Source organism: Hyperolius riggenbachi, chromosome 5, assembly GCF_040937935.1.
Source record: "Hyperolius riggenbachi isolate aHypRig1 chromosome 5, aHypRig1.pri, whole genome shotgun sequence".
NCBI classification, from domain to species: Eukaryota; Metazoa; Chordata; class Amphibia; order Anura; family Hyperoliidae; genus Hyperolius; species Hyperolius riggenbachi.
The window spans coordinates 415107495-415126076 of NC_090650.1; the positions used below are offsets into that span (position 1 = coordinate 415107495).

Below are 18582 nucleotides of genomic sequence, written 5' to 3' on the forward strand. Positions count from 1 at the left end.
CCAAAAGCTATTTGCAGTGTTCCTCCAGGGTAGAAAGGTTGAGAAAGGCTGCCTTAGACTAACATTGGACACAGCGCACAGGCAAAGATGAATTCGCTTGAAGATTTGTGAACTCTGTTTTTATAAAAATAACTTTTTGATACATTAAAATTTAAGACCTTGAAACTGTCTCCTCAAAAAAAAATTTTCTTCTATATTTCTCTGTCCCTAGTCAGTCATTTGGGTTGAAAAATAAATAAAAAACATACATTCATTGAGTTCAACCAGAGAACAAAGTACAACTCCAGCCTGCTCCCTCACACATCCCTGTTGATCCAGAGGAAGGCGAAAAACCCTTACAAGGCATGGTCCAATTAGCCCCAAAAGGGAAGAAATTCCTTCCCGACTCCAGATGGCAATCAGATAAAATCCCTGGATCAACATCATTAGGCATTACCTAGTAATTGTAGCCATGGATGTCTTTCAACGCAAGGAAAGCATCTAAGCCCCCTTTAAATGCAGATATAGAATTTGTCATAACTACTTCCTGTGGCAATGCATTGCACATCTTAATCACTTTTACTGTAAAGAATCCTTTCCCTAAATAAATGGGAACATTTTTCCTCTACGTGCAGATCATGTCCTCTAGTCCTTTGTGAAGGCCTAGGGACAAAAATCTCATCTGCCGTCAGCTTTTATATTGCCCTCCAATGTATTTATACATTAGATCCCCTATAAAGCGTCTCGTCTTAACTAAATAAACTCAGTTTATCTAACGTTTCTTGGCAAGTGAGACCTTCCATCCCTCGTATCAATTTTGTTGCTCGTCTCTGCACCTGCTCTAAAACTGCAATATCTTTCCTGTAATGTGGTGCCCAGAACTGAATTCCATATTCCAGATGTGGCCTTACTAGAGAGTTAAACAGGGGCAATATTATGCTAGCATCTCGAGTTTTTATTTCCCTTTTAATGCATCCCAACATTTTATTAGCTTTAGCTGCAGCGGCTTGGCATTGAGTATGATTATTTAACTTGTCAATGAGTACTCCTAAGTCCTTCTCCAAGTTTGAGGTCACCAACTGTATCCCATTTTCTTTGTATGGTGCTAGACCATTGGTACGACCAAAATGCATGACTTTATATTTTTTAAAGTTGAATTTCATCTGCTATTTATGTGCCCATATAGCCATCCTATTCAGATCCTGTTGCAATATGTCACTATCTTCCTGAGTGTTGATTATGCACAATTTTGTATCATCTGCAAAAATAGCAACAATGCTTTCTGCTGCATCTACTAGATCATTAATAAATACATTGAAAAGCACTGGACCCAGTACTGACCCCTGTCCAGTCCATTTTTTCAGGCATATTTCTAGATGTTAGATGAAGTAAAATGCTAAATATGCAGGTAAACACAGATGACAGTTGTACTGGTTACTATTAAGCAGTTAGAGGTCAGGTGGTCAGTAGGCTGGAGCCAGTGAGCTCATGCAAGAGTATAAGAAGTCTAGCAAATGACAATTTCATGACAATTTGGGGAAAGACCATGAAGCATTCAATTTTGAAAACTAATTTTAAAGGACAACTGTAATGAGAGGAATATGGAGGCCGCCATATTTATTTCGTTTTAAACATTACCAGTTGCCTGGCATCCCTGCTGATCCATGTCTACAGTAATGCCCGAATTACACCAAGAACAAGCATGCAGCTAATTTTGTCAGGTCAGAAACACCTGATCTGCTGCATGCTCGTTCAGGGGCTATGGCTAAATGTATTAGAGGCAGAGGATCAGCAGGGCTGCCAGGCAACTGGTATTGCTTAAAGTGTACTTGAACTCTTGCACAGGACACAAGGAAAAAACATAACATAAATGCACCCTGTATGTGTTTAGAGAGTTTAGCCTGTGTATTTCCCCCTCATTTGCGTCTAATCACTAGTTGTAATTTGATCCCTCCTGTGTCACATGACTGCATATGGCAGATAAGCCCATGTGACAGCACAGGCTGGAAACAATACGTCTGCTTCCATGAATCAGGAAGTAGAAACTGTGCAGATTTATTTTAGGATTTGTATCGGCTGTAACAAGAGTTCTTTGTGTGAAGGTTATTCTGCTGTTGTGTATCTTTTAGAGCAGAGAGGAGTTCTGAGTTTAGGTACACTTGAAAAGGAAATAAATATGGCAGCTTCCATATACCCCTTGTTACAGTTGTCCTTTAAATGCAATAAAATTATTTATCTCCCCTAAAATTCTATAGTATGGTCAGTGTGGGGCAGTATGAGGTGACAGTTTGTATACAATTTTAAAGGACAACTGTAATGAGAAGGATATGGAGGCGGTCATATTTTTTTTTCTCTTTAATACCAGTTGCCTGGCAGCCCTGCTGATCCTCTGCCTCTGATAGTTTTAGCCACAGACCCTGAACAAGCATGCAGCAGATCAGGTGTTTCTGACATCGTCAGAAGTGACAAGATGAGCTGCATGCTTGTTTCTGGTGTGATTCAGACACTGCTGCAGCCAAACAGACCGGCAGGGCTGCCCGGCAACTGGTATTGTTTGTTATGGAAATATGTCAGCCTCCATATCCCCTTCAGTTCAGGTGTGCTATCATAACAAATAACCCACAGTGATGCATACATTTAGGAATGTAAATCAAGGTGACTAAATATTTTACATGGCAAACACTGACTAAACAATACAGTAAAACAAATAATGTAATCAATGCAAATGGGAAAAAAAAGCTATTTTATTCATTTCACTCTGGCCTACCCACCTCACTAGTGCTCTAAATCCGCAGCTGAACTCTGGTCCCCTACCTCTCCCTCTAGATTGTAAGCATTCAGGCCGGGTCCTCTCCTCATGTCTCCTACCGGATCATGCACCTCCGTTACCATACACCCATCCTATGGATCTGAGCGAATTCTTCAGGCCGGGTGCACACACACAACAGAAACGCTTGCGGGGCGGGAAACGCTGCGTTTTATGCAGCAATGTTAGTCTATGGGACGCAGAAGGACCAGCGTTCCACCTGCGATTTACAGTAGACAAGACTAACATTTATATTGCGCTTTTCTCCTGGTGGACTCAAAGCGCCAGAGCTGCAGCCACTAGGGTGCGCTCTATAGGCAGTAGCAGTGTTAGGGAGACTTGCCCAAGGTCTCCTACTGATTAGGTGCTGGCTTACTGAACAGGCAGAGCAGAGATTCGAACCCAGGTCTCCTGTGTCAGAGGCAGAGCCCTTAACCATTACACCATCCAGCCACCGCTCTAAGCATTCTGTAGTGTTGCATAATATGCAGCCTGGCTCCCAAAACGCACATAGTGAAAGTCTATGGTAATGCCTATGCATTGCGTTTTACTGCGTTTTCCACAGCCTTTTTAATTTAAAAGAAAAGATCTCTGATTTTTTTCCCGCTTCCTGTTGTCTTCCTCATGATCTGCATACATTTAACAAAACCGCATATGCGTTTTCTATTAGCGAACCACAAACGCATGCAAAACGCATGTAAATAGCCTAACAAAAAAAAAAAAACCCCACACAACCGCAAAAGCACCAAAAACGCATTACCCTAACGCACCTGTGGAAAACGCCAGAAACAAACATTATGTTATATGTGAACCCAGCCTGAGTGGCCTGGACTTGCCTAATCTCCATGCTCCATCCAGTGACTGACTAAGCATTACCTGGTACTCATACTGTGCTGTGTGGTCTGGTTTGCATGTATTCCTGAATTGTCATATTGCTGTATGTCACCCCTAAATATTGTCTGTAACCTAAACTAATGTACAGCGCTGTGTGATATGCTGGCGCTTTATAAATACAATAAATAAAAATAAAATTCATCAAGTATTCGGTAAAGTTCCTCTAGGTTTTCTGGCACATTACACGATACCTGCTGATGGCCTTGTTACGGCTCCGAGCCAGGCGCCTCTCGAAGTGTTCTTCGTCATCAGAAGAGGAGGATGAGGATGATGTAGAGTCGTTGCTGTGCACGGCATGCCGTCTCCTGGTAAGCAAGGGCAGTTTTTCCATAAAGTTACAATTTGAATAAATTCAAAATTATTAGCATCTTATCTACCATTGGGTCTGACAGCACCTAGTGGCCTAAAAAGCCCATCTCACCCCCAGCCTGGAGCAGATGAAAGGGGTCATCTTAAACTTCACTAGCTGATGGCCTGGCGTTGCCCGGGTATGTATTTGGCTCCGCCCACTTTTTCTAACCCTAACACACAATTACTCAATGACCTAGTTTGTGAGCTTTACGGTCTTTGGCATCAATAATTTGCATTGAAATGAAACAAATCTGATTGGTTGTTTGTGGCTCCGCCCCTTTCTGAATTTGAATCCCAGTCACCCAATGACCAACTGTACCAGGTTTGAGGCTTGTGCCATTAACAGTGCAAGAATTGTAGCAATTAAAAACATTCCCACTAAAATAAATAGGATAATTCTGATTGGCATTTGTAGGCTCCACCCACTTTTCTGAATATTAATCCCAGTCACCCTGTGACCAACTGTGCAAAGTTTGAGAACCCTGCCAATCACAGTGTAAGAATGGCTGGAGTTTACATTTTCCCAGTGAATTTTGTATTTGTCTCCACCCACAGTATAGACCCCACACTGTATACTTACCATAAACTGTAGTAAAGTTGAAATGTAATTAAAAACAAATTATGACAGACAAGACAAAGGAGAGAACTTAATGTAACAGTTTGTTACTGTATAAGAACTTAATGTAACAGTTTGTTACTGTATAAAGAAGTGTAAAAGTAGATTTATGCACCCGGCAAGGCCAGGGTTATTTTTTCTGGTTGCTGAGACTTCTGGTCAACTGAGTTCTGGATAACGGGGATTTTACTGTAATTCCAACTTGCATGCAAGTTTTGCAAACTGCATGCAACTCGGATCAAAGCTAGCAGGCTATACATCACTCGATGGATGATCAGATCAACCATTAGATAAATCGCTTTGATCGAAAGATCTTTTGCCTGGCCACACACTACTGGGAATCTTCCTGCTGTCAATACAATCAGTTGTGGATTCATACCTGCTCAGGCGCCTCTTGCAAAAAGGACTTCTAGGTCCGGCCGAACCAAACCGGAAAGTTCTCCGACGCCTGATGGGTGATGTGTGACTAGTATAGAACATGCTAGTCTTCTTATGATGCCTGGGCTCTGCAAGAAACCGCATCTAGTTGGTCAAAGCTCAGTACTCCACACAGTGAGAAGCACACACTAGAACCTCTTCAAAAGACACCTAGTACTGCTGTCATATAAAGTTCACATTTGCATATGTCTACATAAAGGCAAACTCCACTACAAAAACTTTCATGAGCCTCTTTCTTAACCTACTTGGTGCTTTTTCCTAGCACCCCCCCCCCCCCCCCCCCAATTGTGCCACTGTCACTCCAATGCAAGTCCCCCAACCTGGCTGGGCCATAAGCCTCCTAGATTACTCTGCACATGTACGGTTTTTGTAAAGGCTCATAACCAAGCATGGACTGAGCTCTCCCGGCCATGGAACCGCGCATGTGCAAAGTGCCAGAGGAGACATGTGGCCTGGTCAACACATGGGCCATAACACGCGACTCAATCAGGTTGAAGACTTTAATAAGGTGCCAGAGGCACAACGGAGGGGACCTAGAAAACATTAAGGGGCCTCAAAGACTAAGGAGGGCTGGAAGAAGCCACAGGTAAGTAAAGGTTTAGCTTCAGAATGCAGCTAAAAGTGTTTGTCATAAACTCGATAACAGTACACAAGTTGGCATAAAATATACCCCAGAGCTTCATCTTTTTGTGTCTTATGTTCTTTGCTTGGTGCAAGGCAGAGAAAAAGTTCTCATGTTCCTCATTCTGGTATCACTGTAATGACATATCATTCAACAAGTAGGGATTAGTCAGATCCTTCTTGGAGATGGGGAGACGCAAATAAATCTGGCTTCCAGATGCACCTTGGCCAATCAAAGCCATTGCCTGCCAATTTGGATGGTCTCAATACCAGCTGCATAAAATGTGCATACATGGTCACTGACCATCTAGTCCTGATCATGTGGAGGAGGAGGAGGTGGTTCATGTGTACAAAGCATTTGGAGAAATCAGGCAGTTATACCAGTTACAGAGGTAGTGTTTGTTTTAACCATCAGATATTTTATTGTAAAGCAAGACATACACGAGTCCACAATGTTCAGGGGATCAGTCAGGCTGGTGAACTGGACAGGCTGCACTAAGTGAAAGTTTGTTATCTTTTTGTTGCTGAGCTACCATGGAGAGTTACATCAACTGCTAAATATAAAGCTTTTATGTTTCCCCTGTTGCTCAAACCCAAACTTGTGTCACAAGCTAGCTTTCATATTTTAGTCCTGTTCTCAGTTCACTTTTGTGGGCTGCAGATTTATTATGAATCTTCGAAATTACCCCCGAGTACAAAAATCTGTGCCCCACTTTTTCCTTCCTCAGCGTATAAAAGAATGAAGCTTGGTTCTGCAAACATTGTCTTGCTTCAGCTGTCACTTAAAGCGGAATATAACCCGGCATTTCAACTTTGCTCTAAAACATTATTTTCAGTATATTATATGCAACCAGCATTTTTTTTTTTTTTTTTTACTAGACCAGCATTGGAAGGGTTACAAAGAGCTTTAAAGTTCCTGGGGATTTCTGCAGACGCATCCGAAGCTGACAGATACATTTATGTAAACTAAATGTATCTAAGTGTTGAATGTGACTCACTCTCTGACTGAGAAGGAGCTGGAGGACAGCCAAAGAGTGCGTAACATTTCTCAATAGATACATTTAACGAAATAGAATGTAACAATCTGAACTTGTGCATATCTCTCCACGGAACTTTAAACCTCTGTGTTTAACCCTTCCAATGCTGGTCTAGTAAAAAAAACAATGCTTTTTGCATATAATATGCTGTAAATAATGTTTTAGAGCAAAGTTGAAATGCAGGGTTATATTCCGCTTTAAAGATAGTCTGAAGCCAGTAAAATTACTTTTTTTTTTTTATTTCCCATTCCTCTTTAGCATGAACATCAAAGCTGATTTGCCGCATACCTGCGGCAGAAGGATGTATTTAAAGCGGACCCAAAGCAAACATTTTTAAAGTCAAAATATTTAGCTGCACCACTGACATACACAGAGATAAATAAACACTCCTTCAAGCCTATGAGCATTTCACCCTTCTCTTTTCATAACTAAGGTTATACAGGTGGCAGCCATTGCTTATGAGCTTAGGAGGTTTTAGATCATGGGTGTGTTTGTCATCAGCTACCCTCCCCTCACAGGGGCGTCGTCTATGTGAAATCTCACACAAGCTGAGATCCCCTCCCCTGTGACATCAGTAGAAGCCTGTGGGGTTTTTATTTTAATCTCCTCCACCAGTTTGCCGGATTCTGTCCCGGCAATATGAAAGGAAGGGAGGGGTAAATGTAAAATATTTTTATATTTGTCATCATGCAGCTGAAAAAAGGCTGCTATTATAATTTAGAAAATAGATTGTATTTCTGAAATCTTGTATTTTTAATTTGGGTCCACTTTAACCTCCCGAAATCCCAGGGAAAAATTCTGTGACTTTCCAAGTCGTAGATTTTGCTGCCCAGGGAAGGCAGAGCTGAGCATAGTGGTTCTACCTCCAGTCCAATCAATCTCCACCTCTCCCCGCCTCTCTCAGTGAAAGGCTGAGAAGGGCGGGGCGGGGGGGGGGGGGGGGGGGGAGGTGGATATCGTCAGAGAATGGCCTCAATTCACTAAGAACATGCTGGAGGAGATCTGGCAAAAAAAAAAAAAAAAACAAAAAAAAAAACATTACCTCCACATATCAATCTTGATTTATTAAAGTGTAGAGATATGTTTTTACAGTGAGCGTTATTTTATCTCTTCATTCCTTAAAGGACTACTGTAGGGGATGGGAAGGGGGGGGGGGTCGAGGGAAAATGAGTTGAACTTACCCGGGGCTTCCACTGGTCCCCCCAGAACTCCTGTGCAGCCACTCACCGATGCTACGGCCCCGCCTCACTTCTGGAATTTCAGACTTTAAAGTCTGAAAACCACTGCGCCTGCGTTGCGGTGTCCTCGCTCCCGCTTACATCACCAGGAGTGTATAGCACAAGCCCAGTATGGTCTGTGCCTGCGCAGTACGCCCCTGGTGACATCAGCGGGAGTGAGAACACGGCAACGCAGGCGCAGTAGTTTTCAGACTTTAAAGTCTGAAATTTCAGAAGTGAACTGGAGGCGGAGCCGGAACATCGTTGAGTGGCTGCGCAGGCACAGGATGTCTGCGGGGGACTATTAGAAGCCCCGGGTAACTTCCACTCATTTTCCACCTACAGTACTCCTTTAACACTTCGCATCCAGACCTTGTTTTCCCCTTATTGACCAGAGCAGTTTTAACGCTTTAGCGGTGTCCCTGTTTAATCACCAATAACTTAATCTGTACTCGTGCCACATAAATGATCTATATATCTTTTTTTTCTAAGACAAACTAAGCTTTCATTGGGGGGTATTTGGTCCCAAGTAAAATGTTCCTCTCTATGCATGTTAATGGGAAAAAGGGGGGAAAATAAAAAAATTTCACTATTTCTCAATTTTGACCAATTTCTGTTTAAAAATAAAAAGTGTGATTGACATAAAAATTGTGCCACCAGTTAAAGTCGCCCCAGTATAGATATCCAGATGTGTCCCCAGTATCACCCCACCCCCCCAGTATAGCCAGATGTGTCCCCAATATTAGCCCACCCAGCATAGCCAGATGTGTCCCGTGTTTGCCACCCCCAGAATAGATTGACAGATGCACCCCCAGGAATAGTGCCCCTCTTCATAGCCAGATGTGTCCCCAGATCAGGATTACCCCCATTATGGCCAGATGTCCCCCCAGGATTAGCGCTGCCCCCAATTATAGCCAAACGTGCCCCCAGTATTAAGTTATGGGCCCCCCCAGGTGCCCAGATGTGCAAAATTTGTAAACCCCCCTCCCCTTGGTTCCTCAGATGCCCCCCAGTAAACATGTTAATTCCCCTTTAGGTAATCCCCCTCCCCTCAAGAAACTATAGTCAGGTGCCCCCCCCCCCATCAGGCAGCCCCCTCCGTGCACATATAGTTAATAAAAAGGCACAAGCAAGCAGCCACACTCACCTACCTCGTTCCTGCGACTGTCCTGAAGTCTGATCCTCCAATCCCCGCTCTGCAGTCAGCCGCATATTGCCGGTAACCCGGGTCCCGGCTTGATGTCATCAAGCCGGGACCAATGTTTCCGGCAATATGCGGCTGACTGCAGAGCGGGGATCGGAGGATCAGCCTTCAGGACAGTCGCAGGAACGAGGTAGGTGAGTGTGGCTGCTTGCTTGTGCCTTTTTATTAACTACATGTGCGCCGAGGGGGACAGATGAAGGATCGCTGCAGTTCACTACTGCAGCGATCGTTCATGGGAGGGGGGTGGACTAATTGGCCAAAAGGGAACATGTTCCCTCCCACCAATTAGTATTGCAGCTGACAGTGCCGGAGGGTGCACTCTAAAGAGCACCCGACCGTGCACAGCAGGGCTGCAGCCAGGTCAGTATATCTACGTCGCTGTGGCTTGGAGGATGCCACAGCTGACGTGAAAATACTGTAGTGGAGGGGAAAGTGGTTAAGGTGCATACACACACCTGATCTCTTCAAACGACGCTCGGCGGATCGGTCAAAACCAGCCTCATCAGCCTGCCGACAGACTGCATACGGGGAAACGGCCCGTCAGAACGGCCGGCCCTGCGGGCGGGTCGTTTGAAGAAGTCAGGCGTGGGTACACACCTTTAAGTTACCTCCTCTGTAGTTATTTTCACACGCAGTTAATTAACAGCCTGTCTTTAACTTTAGAATTCTGGAGTTATTTTAACCACTTAAAGACCGGGCTGTGTTTTAGAGATCTGTGCTGCGTGGGCTCTGCAGCCCGCAGCACAGACCGTGAATACAGCAGGGCGATCAGACTTCCCCCCCTTTTTTCCCCACTAGGGGGATGACCTGCTGGGGGGGGTCTGATCGCCGCCGCTCTGTGTGGCCGAGCGGGGGAGGGGAGCCTATCAAATGACGCCGATCCCCGGCCAATCAGAGGCCGGGGATCGCCGATCTGCCCTACGGCGCTGCTGCGCAGCAGCGCCGCATGATGTAAACAGCGGGGATTTCTTCCCCGCGTTTACATTTTGCCGGCGAGCCGCGATCGGCGGCTCTCCTGCTGTTCACGGAGACACCCTCCGTGAACTGACATCGAGCGGCCGTTTCCATGGTAACCCACTTAAGACCAGCTGACACCTATGGGCGTTAGCTGGTCGTTAAGTGGTTAAGGATTGAAGAGTTAACTTTAGAGATCTCACCTTAACTTAAAGACAGAAGAGTTAACTTTAGGTTTGCCTGAGGTAAAAGGTTTCTTGAATACTACAAATGTCTTATCACCATAGTGATAACTCTAGAAATGTTATTAAAGACAGGAGATAAGCTTAGTGAACTGAGGCCATTGACTTCACTGGAGCCAGAGCTACTGCGCTCAGCTCTGCCTTTTCCAGGAATGGAGGATTTTGCCCTGGGGATTTCGGGGAGTTAATACTTTGTTCTGCCGTGGGGTGGGGGTATGGCGAATCATCTTTGATGCGAATGATGAAGAGGAATGGGAAATAAAAAAAAAAAGAGGTAATTTTACTGGCTTCAGACTCTTTAAACAGTGCTGTTCTGCAAACTAAAACTGGTCGCTGTGGGTAACAAGTATAAAAATACTGTCCACTTATGACGTTCTGGGATATAGGTTTACTGCCATCACTAGAAAAGCTAAACTTGAATACTAAAGAACAGTGCCCACATATCCTGTCACATGTTCATAGATGACCAATGGGTGTGATAAGTGTAGTGAGGAAAAAAATGGAACAGGCGCAATTTACAACTCTGGCTCAGGCTAAAAACACTTTAGAGACAGGTTCACTTTAAAAGGGCTTTATTGAAACTGAAAATCAAATGACTGTTTTAAAAGACTGGAGATGCTGAAGCTACTAGTCTAAATCTCAACGTAGGTGTACTGTTTTAATGTTTACCTTGCAGTGGAGCCTGATAGGGAACGGCAGCTTTTCTTTGTCGGAGTTCATAACGTTTCTGGTTAAATTCTTCTCCATCCTCGTCTTCATCCTCGTCCTCATCTTCCTCCTCCTCTTCCTCATCTTCCTGGTCCTCTGCCTCCTCAGAGGATTCTTCTAAATTCAAACAAAGCATGCGTTTTGTATAACAACTGCGAATATACATATAAAGAATCCAGTAATCAATGAAGAATGGAGAAATAAAGCTTCCACTGATAGAATATGGAGAAAGAGGACTTCCATGGAAGGAGCATCATTCTCTCCAAGGCAGGCACAAGTGTAGAAAAAGAGGAAATTGAGGTACAACATAAGCTGCATCCATACATATGGAAAGCAAAAAAGCACCACTATTGCGAAAAACTAACATTTCTCCCAGAGTAAAAAAAAGTAGTATAAATTACCTTTTTCCCCCCATGTTATTACTTAAAGTGAACCAGAGACGAAGCACCTTCATGTATTTTACCATATAGATCAGTGGGAACATTAGAGAAAACCCCTCCCCTGCTCTCGGTTTCATTTTCACTGCTCAGCCTGCTTGCTATCAGCCCTGATAAAATCCCCGACTGAGCATTCAGTCTGGCTTTACTCAGAAATTATAGCTGAATCTGTCTTCTCTGATGTCTTTTCGAGCCCAAGCCTGCCTCCTGGCTCTGCTATAATGACTCAGCTGTAATGATTCCTGAGCAAAGCTAGACTGAATGCTCAGTCAGGGATCTTATCAGGACTGGTAACAGGCAGGCTGAGCAGTGAAGAATGAAAGAGCAGGGTAGGCGGTTTCTCTTATGTTCCCACTGATATATATGGTAAAATATATGAGGGTGCTTCGTCTCTGGTCCACTTTAAAAGTAGGTAGTAAAAAGCCAACAGATCTAAGAGGTTTTGGACTACTCCATCATCCCATGGGGGATTCGCAGTATTACCTTTATTCTTTACAAAAGCGTTCCCTGGAAAGGATCTATGCAGCCAGCTTCCCTACCCGTTTGCACACTATTTTGGCTGTTGGACTGAGCAACTGCTGTCCAGGAAGTACTTTTGTAAATATATAAATAAATAACAATACCCCATGAGGAGATGGTCTAGTTCAAAATCTATCAGCTCTGTCAGCATTTTACTACATAGTGCGACAACAGAAAAAAATTCATTTCTAGTGAATTTACTTTAGGTGAAATGTACATTTATATGTATTTAAAATTTTCCATGACAGTTGTCCTCTAAATGAAGATATTGCATGTATGTAATAATGCTTGACCCCCTTCTCAAAAAACTGCAGTGATTAGGTCATCTAGATAGGGACAGTATGTAACATAAGCCATCCAGCCTCTTCCACCACACTAAATTGGTAATAGGGGTTATGTATTGTATTACTTTACCACATCCCCTCCATTGTGTCCTATTGGTGGTAGGGGGACAGAAGGGGCAAGGATTTTATCCACACGTATAGGCTGTAACATACTAAGGCCTCGTTCACATCATTTAGCGCAGATGGCTGTGCGATTGGAACGCAACGCGTCCGATCGCACGCCATCTGCGCTCCTATGCGCTGCGCTGCAGATCCCATTCATTACCATGAATGGGATCTGCGCTGCGATTCCCAAAAATGCGTGCAGCACGCGATAGCGCAATCGCGCTGCCACGCAGCGCATATGATGGGAACGGTAGAAGGGCTGTCTATGCCCTTCTACCGTTCTTGCGTGTCGCACACTATACGCGCTGCCAAAATGCGGACGGCAGCGCGTATAGTCTGAACGAGGCCTAAAGCAGCATATTACAAGGCAAATGTAATTAAAATGACCATGATTCCCACAAAAACAAAAAAGTAGAAAGGTGGTCTTTATATAGAGTACCAAGGCTTCCAGAAGTCAAATTGTCATCCGATTTGGCATTTTACACAACATGTAATTAAAAAAAAAACCCTAAATTTTCTTTTAGAACTAGGAAACGCAAACACGCCACCCACAACTGTGACACCCACACTAAGCCGCTGCCCACAGGTACATCAGTGCATACTCGATTATGCAGGCCACGCCACGCCACCCACAACTGTGACACCCACACTAAGGTGCTGCCCACAGGTACATCAGTGCATACTCAAGCATGCAGGCCACCTGCGCAAACGCATCACCACTGCACTAAGTCACACCCCCCCCCCCCTGCCCCCCACACTGGTGCTTCCATATTTACAAACTTCCATTAGCATATAGGACTAATGGCATACCCCAAAACAATACACTTACCTCCACTTTCCTCCTGATTGTCTGAGGTCTCTTCATCAAGTTGGGAATCTTTACGCTTTCTCTTCACTCGAGAATACATATCAAGATTCTCCTAACAAAGCAAAAGATACCATAATATATTCTACATTCCAGGTGACTATGTAAACACCAAGGACTCTTGTCACATGCAAACCTATAGGTTTATTCCCTTACTAAAGAAAAATCAACAAGCTATCAAACAAAACGTGTTTGAGCTGAATTTAAAAATACACAGAAAAAAAAAAGGTTACGTAATAAAAAAAAATAAAAAATTAACCTCTTCAGTATCATTGAAGTCTCCGAGATCCTCCAGCTCCCGCAAACGCCGCCGGCGCATCTTTTTCATGTCATCCATTTTCTGAAGGACGGCTTCTGCGGTGCTGAAAGACATAACCAGGATATTACAAGAATACACATGCAAGTGTTGTACCAGTAAACATTATGCACTTTGCATAAAAGAAAGATAGGTTCATAATCAAGAATCTGCATGAGGAAAGTATGTCTATTTACTTTTCGGGTCTGGATCGCTTTAAAAGGCTACCCGAGGTGACGAGACATGATGAGAGATAGACAAGGCTGTGTTCCTTTTTTACTTTCTCTGACTGAAAGAGTTAAATATCAGGTATGTAAGACTCAGTCAGGAAGAAACTACAGTGTGACCCTCACTGGTAAGAAATTTCTACTATAAAACACTTTCCTAGCAGAAATTGGCTTCTGAGAGCAATAAAGAGATAAAAAGGGTCGATAGTTCATAGATTTTAGCTCTGGCGTACTTATGATGAATGTGTGATTGAGCAAAAACAATAAAACAGTTAAAAAACTTAAAAAGTAGATTATAAAACTGGAATAGCTTACAGAGTAATTTTTAGGAGAAGGAAGATAGGTACAATTGTTTATTTCATTCGTTTATTTTCACCTCGGGTGTCCTTAGTTTAAGCCACTCGAGTGCTCTATTGATTTGATGACTTTAAGGGATTGTTGACACTGTGTGTTGTGCAGTGCCACTCAGAACTTCTGATGCTCCCCTACTAAAGCTGCAAGCAGGCTCTTCCAATGAATGGAGTCAGTGTCACAACTGACAGCAGCTGCAGGATCTGTGCTGTGGTATAATGCATGGCCACTGGAATCCCATAGCGTGTAAAAGCCTTTAGCCCACGTTGGCCTCAATTCACTGAGCAGTTTAGACTAGTCTACAGATGCTTTTTAGTCTACTGACTGTTTGGTGTAATGTTTAGACCTGTTTTTAGACCTGGTCTAACATTCAGTAATTTCACAATTCAAAGCCAAACAAAGCGTAACCACGCCCACTTTCTCTGACAGCGATTAGACCAGCTGATTTCTGTTGGTAAAGTAAATTCTGTGAGGTATTTTAGATGTGAGGATGGAACCTTTTGAATTAATTATGCAGGAGTTTAATTGTATGCAGAGGAGAGCTCATCAGAGGAGAAGGATGTCAATCATAGATACTTGTTTGTAAATGGCATCTTTTGATCATCTCCCGTTTTACCCACCTAATTACCAAATGGTTTAGACCAGGTCTAAAAACTGTCCTAAAATATTTGGCAATAGTGAATTCCCCTTTGATGCACCAGACCAATTCATCAGACTAAAAACCATCAGTAGACTAGTCTAAACTGCTTAGTGAATTGAGGCCATTATGTTGTTCCAAAAGCAATACTGCAGTTTACAAGAAAAAATAAATAAAAATCAAAAACACCATAACATTTTACATACTTCGTAATTAACTTGTCAAACAGCACAGACTGATTCATGGTGGTGTATCGACATCTCCTGATCCTGTCACTGCGACGTACTTCCACATCACCATTTTCTTCATGGGGCGTGGCTTTGTCTGCACTTCTGGTCCGCTTCAATGGTTTGTTTGGAACAGGTGATCGCTCCTCTGATGCTGCAAGAGTAAAAATATTAAGTTAAACTTATCTAGTGGGTGCTCACAGGTGATGCATCTGAATACCATGTGGCCAATAACAATTCTTAAAGGGAAGGTTCAGGGACAATAAAAAAAAAAAAAAATCCAAATCCACTTACATGGGGCTTCCTCCAGCCCGTGGCAGGCAGGAGGTGCCATCGGCGCCGCTCCGCAGGCTCCCAGTGGTCTCTGGAGGCACACCCGACCTGGCCTCTTCTGCGCTTCATTGTGCGTTCCACGCCGGCGCGCTGTCATCGGATGTCCTCCGGGCTGTACTGCACAGGCTCAGAATTACTGAGCCTGCGCAGTACAGCCCGGAGAACTTCGATGACGTCAGCGCGCCGGCATGAAACGCACAATGGAGCGCGCCGGCCTGGCCACCGGGAGCCTGCGGAGCGGCGCCAAGGGCACCTCCTGCCTGCCACGGGCTGGAGGAAGCCTCAGGTAAGTGGATTTGGATTTTTTTTACTGTCCCTGAACCTTCCCTTTAAAGGATACCCGAAGTGACATGTGAGATGATGAGATAGACATGTGTATGTACAGTGCCTAGCACACAAATAGCTATGCGGTGTTTTTTTCCTTTCTCTGCCTGAAAGAGTTAAATATCAGGTATGTAAGTGGCTGACTCAGACAGGAAGTGACTACAGTGTGACGCTCACTGATAAAATTCCAACTGTAAAAAAAAAAAAAAAAAAAGTGGATTTAAAAATAAAATATAAAAAACTGGAATATCTTAAAAAAGTCATTTTAGGAGAAGGAAGATAAATACAATAGTTTATTACATTAGTTTATTTTCGCTTCGGGTGTAAACACAGCTCAGTTTTACCTTCTTCGTGACTGCCATTTGTAGCGGCCTCAGGCTGCAATCTAGCCAGTCTCCTAAAAAAAGAAAAGCAAATATTGATTGAAGTTGAAAATTATAGCTCAAATAAGATACTTTACAGTAGCTACTCTGGTAAGCTTCTCCTTTCATTAAAACCGTAATTAGCATTTAACAGTTAAAATCTTAACCACTTAAGGACCAGAGGTCACTGGGCACTTAAGGACCAGAGACCGCTGGTCCAATCCCGACAGAATCGGCGCACATACCCACCGCAACTGCCATCAGCACCGCCAGGACATAGACTGACGGCAGAGTCATGTGAGCCGGCCAGGAGCTGCTTTCATTGGCTCCTGACCCTGTTTTTTAATGTAAGCCAATGGGAACGGCTTACATTGAGTGAGAGGGTCAGGAGCCAATGAAAGCGGCTCCTGACCGGCTCACATGAATCTGCCGTCAGAGACAGGCAGAGCCTGTGAGATGCGGCGAGAATTGTCGGGTTTTAGTGGCGCGATCGGCGGAAGCGCGCTGCAGACGGTGATCTACACCCTGCCAGCCAAAAGCCCACCAAAACAGGGCGTAGATTTCAATCACTGCGGTCCTTAAAGGGGAACTGAAGAGAGAGGTATATGGAGGCTGTCATGTTTATTTCCTTTTAATCAATACCAGTTGCCTGGCAGCCCTGCTGGTCTATTTCTCTGCAGTAGTATCTGATTAAAACCAGAAACAAGCATGCAGCTAGTCTTGTCAGATCAGACTTATAAGTCTGAACCACTGAAACACCTGATCTGCTGCATGCTTGTTCAGGGGCTATGGCTAATAGTATTAGAGGTAGAGGATCAGCAGGGCTGCCAGGCAATTGGTATTGTCTAAAAGGAAATAAACATGACAGCCTCCATATACCTCTCTCTTCAGTTCCCCTTTAAATGGTTAAATATTATACCTGGTATTTTCCCTGCTCTGGTGAGACGGTTTTTGTGTTTTATTCCATGCAAAACATAGTTCATCAGAGCATATTATTTAGTGGGCTGTGTGCAAAATGAAATCATTTCTAAAAAAAAAAACCTCTTATAACCAGGGCTGTGGAGTCGGAGTCGGAGTCGTTGAGTCGTAGTCGGGCAATTTTGGGTGCCTGGAGTCGGAGTCGGGAAAAAATGCACCGACTCCGAATGAATTTGTAACTGTAATTAAAATAGAAAATATGATAAAATGTTCTATTTCTCAGATAATAGTCATGAAAAATAATGTATATATACAGTATATATACAGTAATAGCTGTGCTTAGTCCACAAAAATGAAATAAACCAATCAAAATTAGTTACTTGTGCTGCTTCAATAAAGCAGTCCCCGTATTTTTAAGGTCAGATATACATATCTGATTGTGTGATTGTGTGTGTGTGTGTGTGTGTGTGTGTGTGTGTGTGTGTGTGTGTGTGTGTGTGTGTGTGTGTGTGTGTGTGTGTGTGTGTGTGTGTGTGTGTGTGTGTGTGTGTGTGTGTGTGTGTGTGTGTGTGGTGTGTGTGTGTGGTGTGTGTGTGTGGTGTGTGTGGTGTGTGTGTGGTGTGTGTATATATATGAATGATGTGTACACAGGAATCGCTTATATATACACTAAATAACATCTCTGCTGTAAGAATAAAGCCTGATGTGTAGCTGTGTCACTAATAGAGATGGTCAACGAGATGGAAATAATTCTGCATTGATGCGGATTTATGCAAATGTATGCACTCCCTTTGCTGATGAAATCAAATAATTTGATATGTTATTAAAATTTGGTTTGGTGACGACAAATTTAAGGGTAACTGAGACGGATGAAAAGTAAAGTTTTATACATACATGGGGCTTCCTCCAGCCCCATTCAGGCTAATCAGTCCCTCGTTGTCCTCCACCACCCGGATCTTCTGCTATGAGTCCTGGTAATTCAGCTAGTCAGCGCTGTCCGGCCGCATGCCGCTCCCACAGCCAGGAACATTCTGCACCTGCGCAATAGTGCTGCACAGGTGTAGTATGCTCCTGGCGGTGGAGTGTGTGCATGCGCACTACGCCTGACTGGCTCAAGTACCTGGACTCATAGCAGAAGATCCAGGTGGTGGAGGAGGACAACGAGGGACTGATTATCCTGAAGGCGGCTGGAGGAAGCCCCAGGTATGTATAAAACTTTAATTGCATCTGTCTCAGGTTTACTTTGTTACACAGTAGTACTATACTCTACATATGCACTCCCCACAGCTGCAGGGAATCCACTGAGAATGCTGTGCACATTGAACACAGAGGTGTTGTCTGTTTACAATCTCCTCATTCCCCTGCAGAGTACCTGCACATCACTCTTACATGTACCCACACTTACATTGCCTAGGGTCTGATAGATGTTCTTTGTTCCGGTTTGTACCTTTTACAAGTACTCTTACCAAGGACTAGTTTTAGTCTAAAGGGAATAAATATAGTAGTCTACATATCCTTCTCACTTCAGTTGTCTTGTAAAATTCCTAAGCGTTGGCAGTTAAGAGACGAAT

General features: G+C 43.7%; 1 protein-coding gene across 1 annotated transcript in view; it reads right to left on the bottom strand.

Moving 5' to 3' along the window:
• ATAD2 (ATPase family AAA domain containing 2) overlaps positions 1–18582 on the bottom strand; it is a 92032-nt gene that overhangs the window by 56330 nt on the left and 17120 nt on the right. The window contains exons 3-9 of the mRNA XM_068237990.1: positions 16076–16128; positions 15054–15228; positions 13597–13699; positions 13302–13392; positions 11029–11184; positions 5026–5152; positions 3871–3984 (exon numbers count right to left, since the gene is read on the bottom strand). Of these exons, the coding sequence (XP_068094091.1) occupies positions 3871–3984; positions 5026–5152; positions 11029–11184; positions 13302–13392; positions 13597–13699; positions 15054–15228; positions 16076–16128 (819 nt within the window). The remainder of the gene's footprint in view (positions 1–3870; positions 3985–5025; positions 5153–11028; positions 11185–13301; positions 13393–13596; positions 13700–15053; positions 15229–16075; positions 16129–18582) is intronic.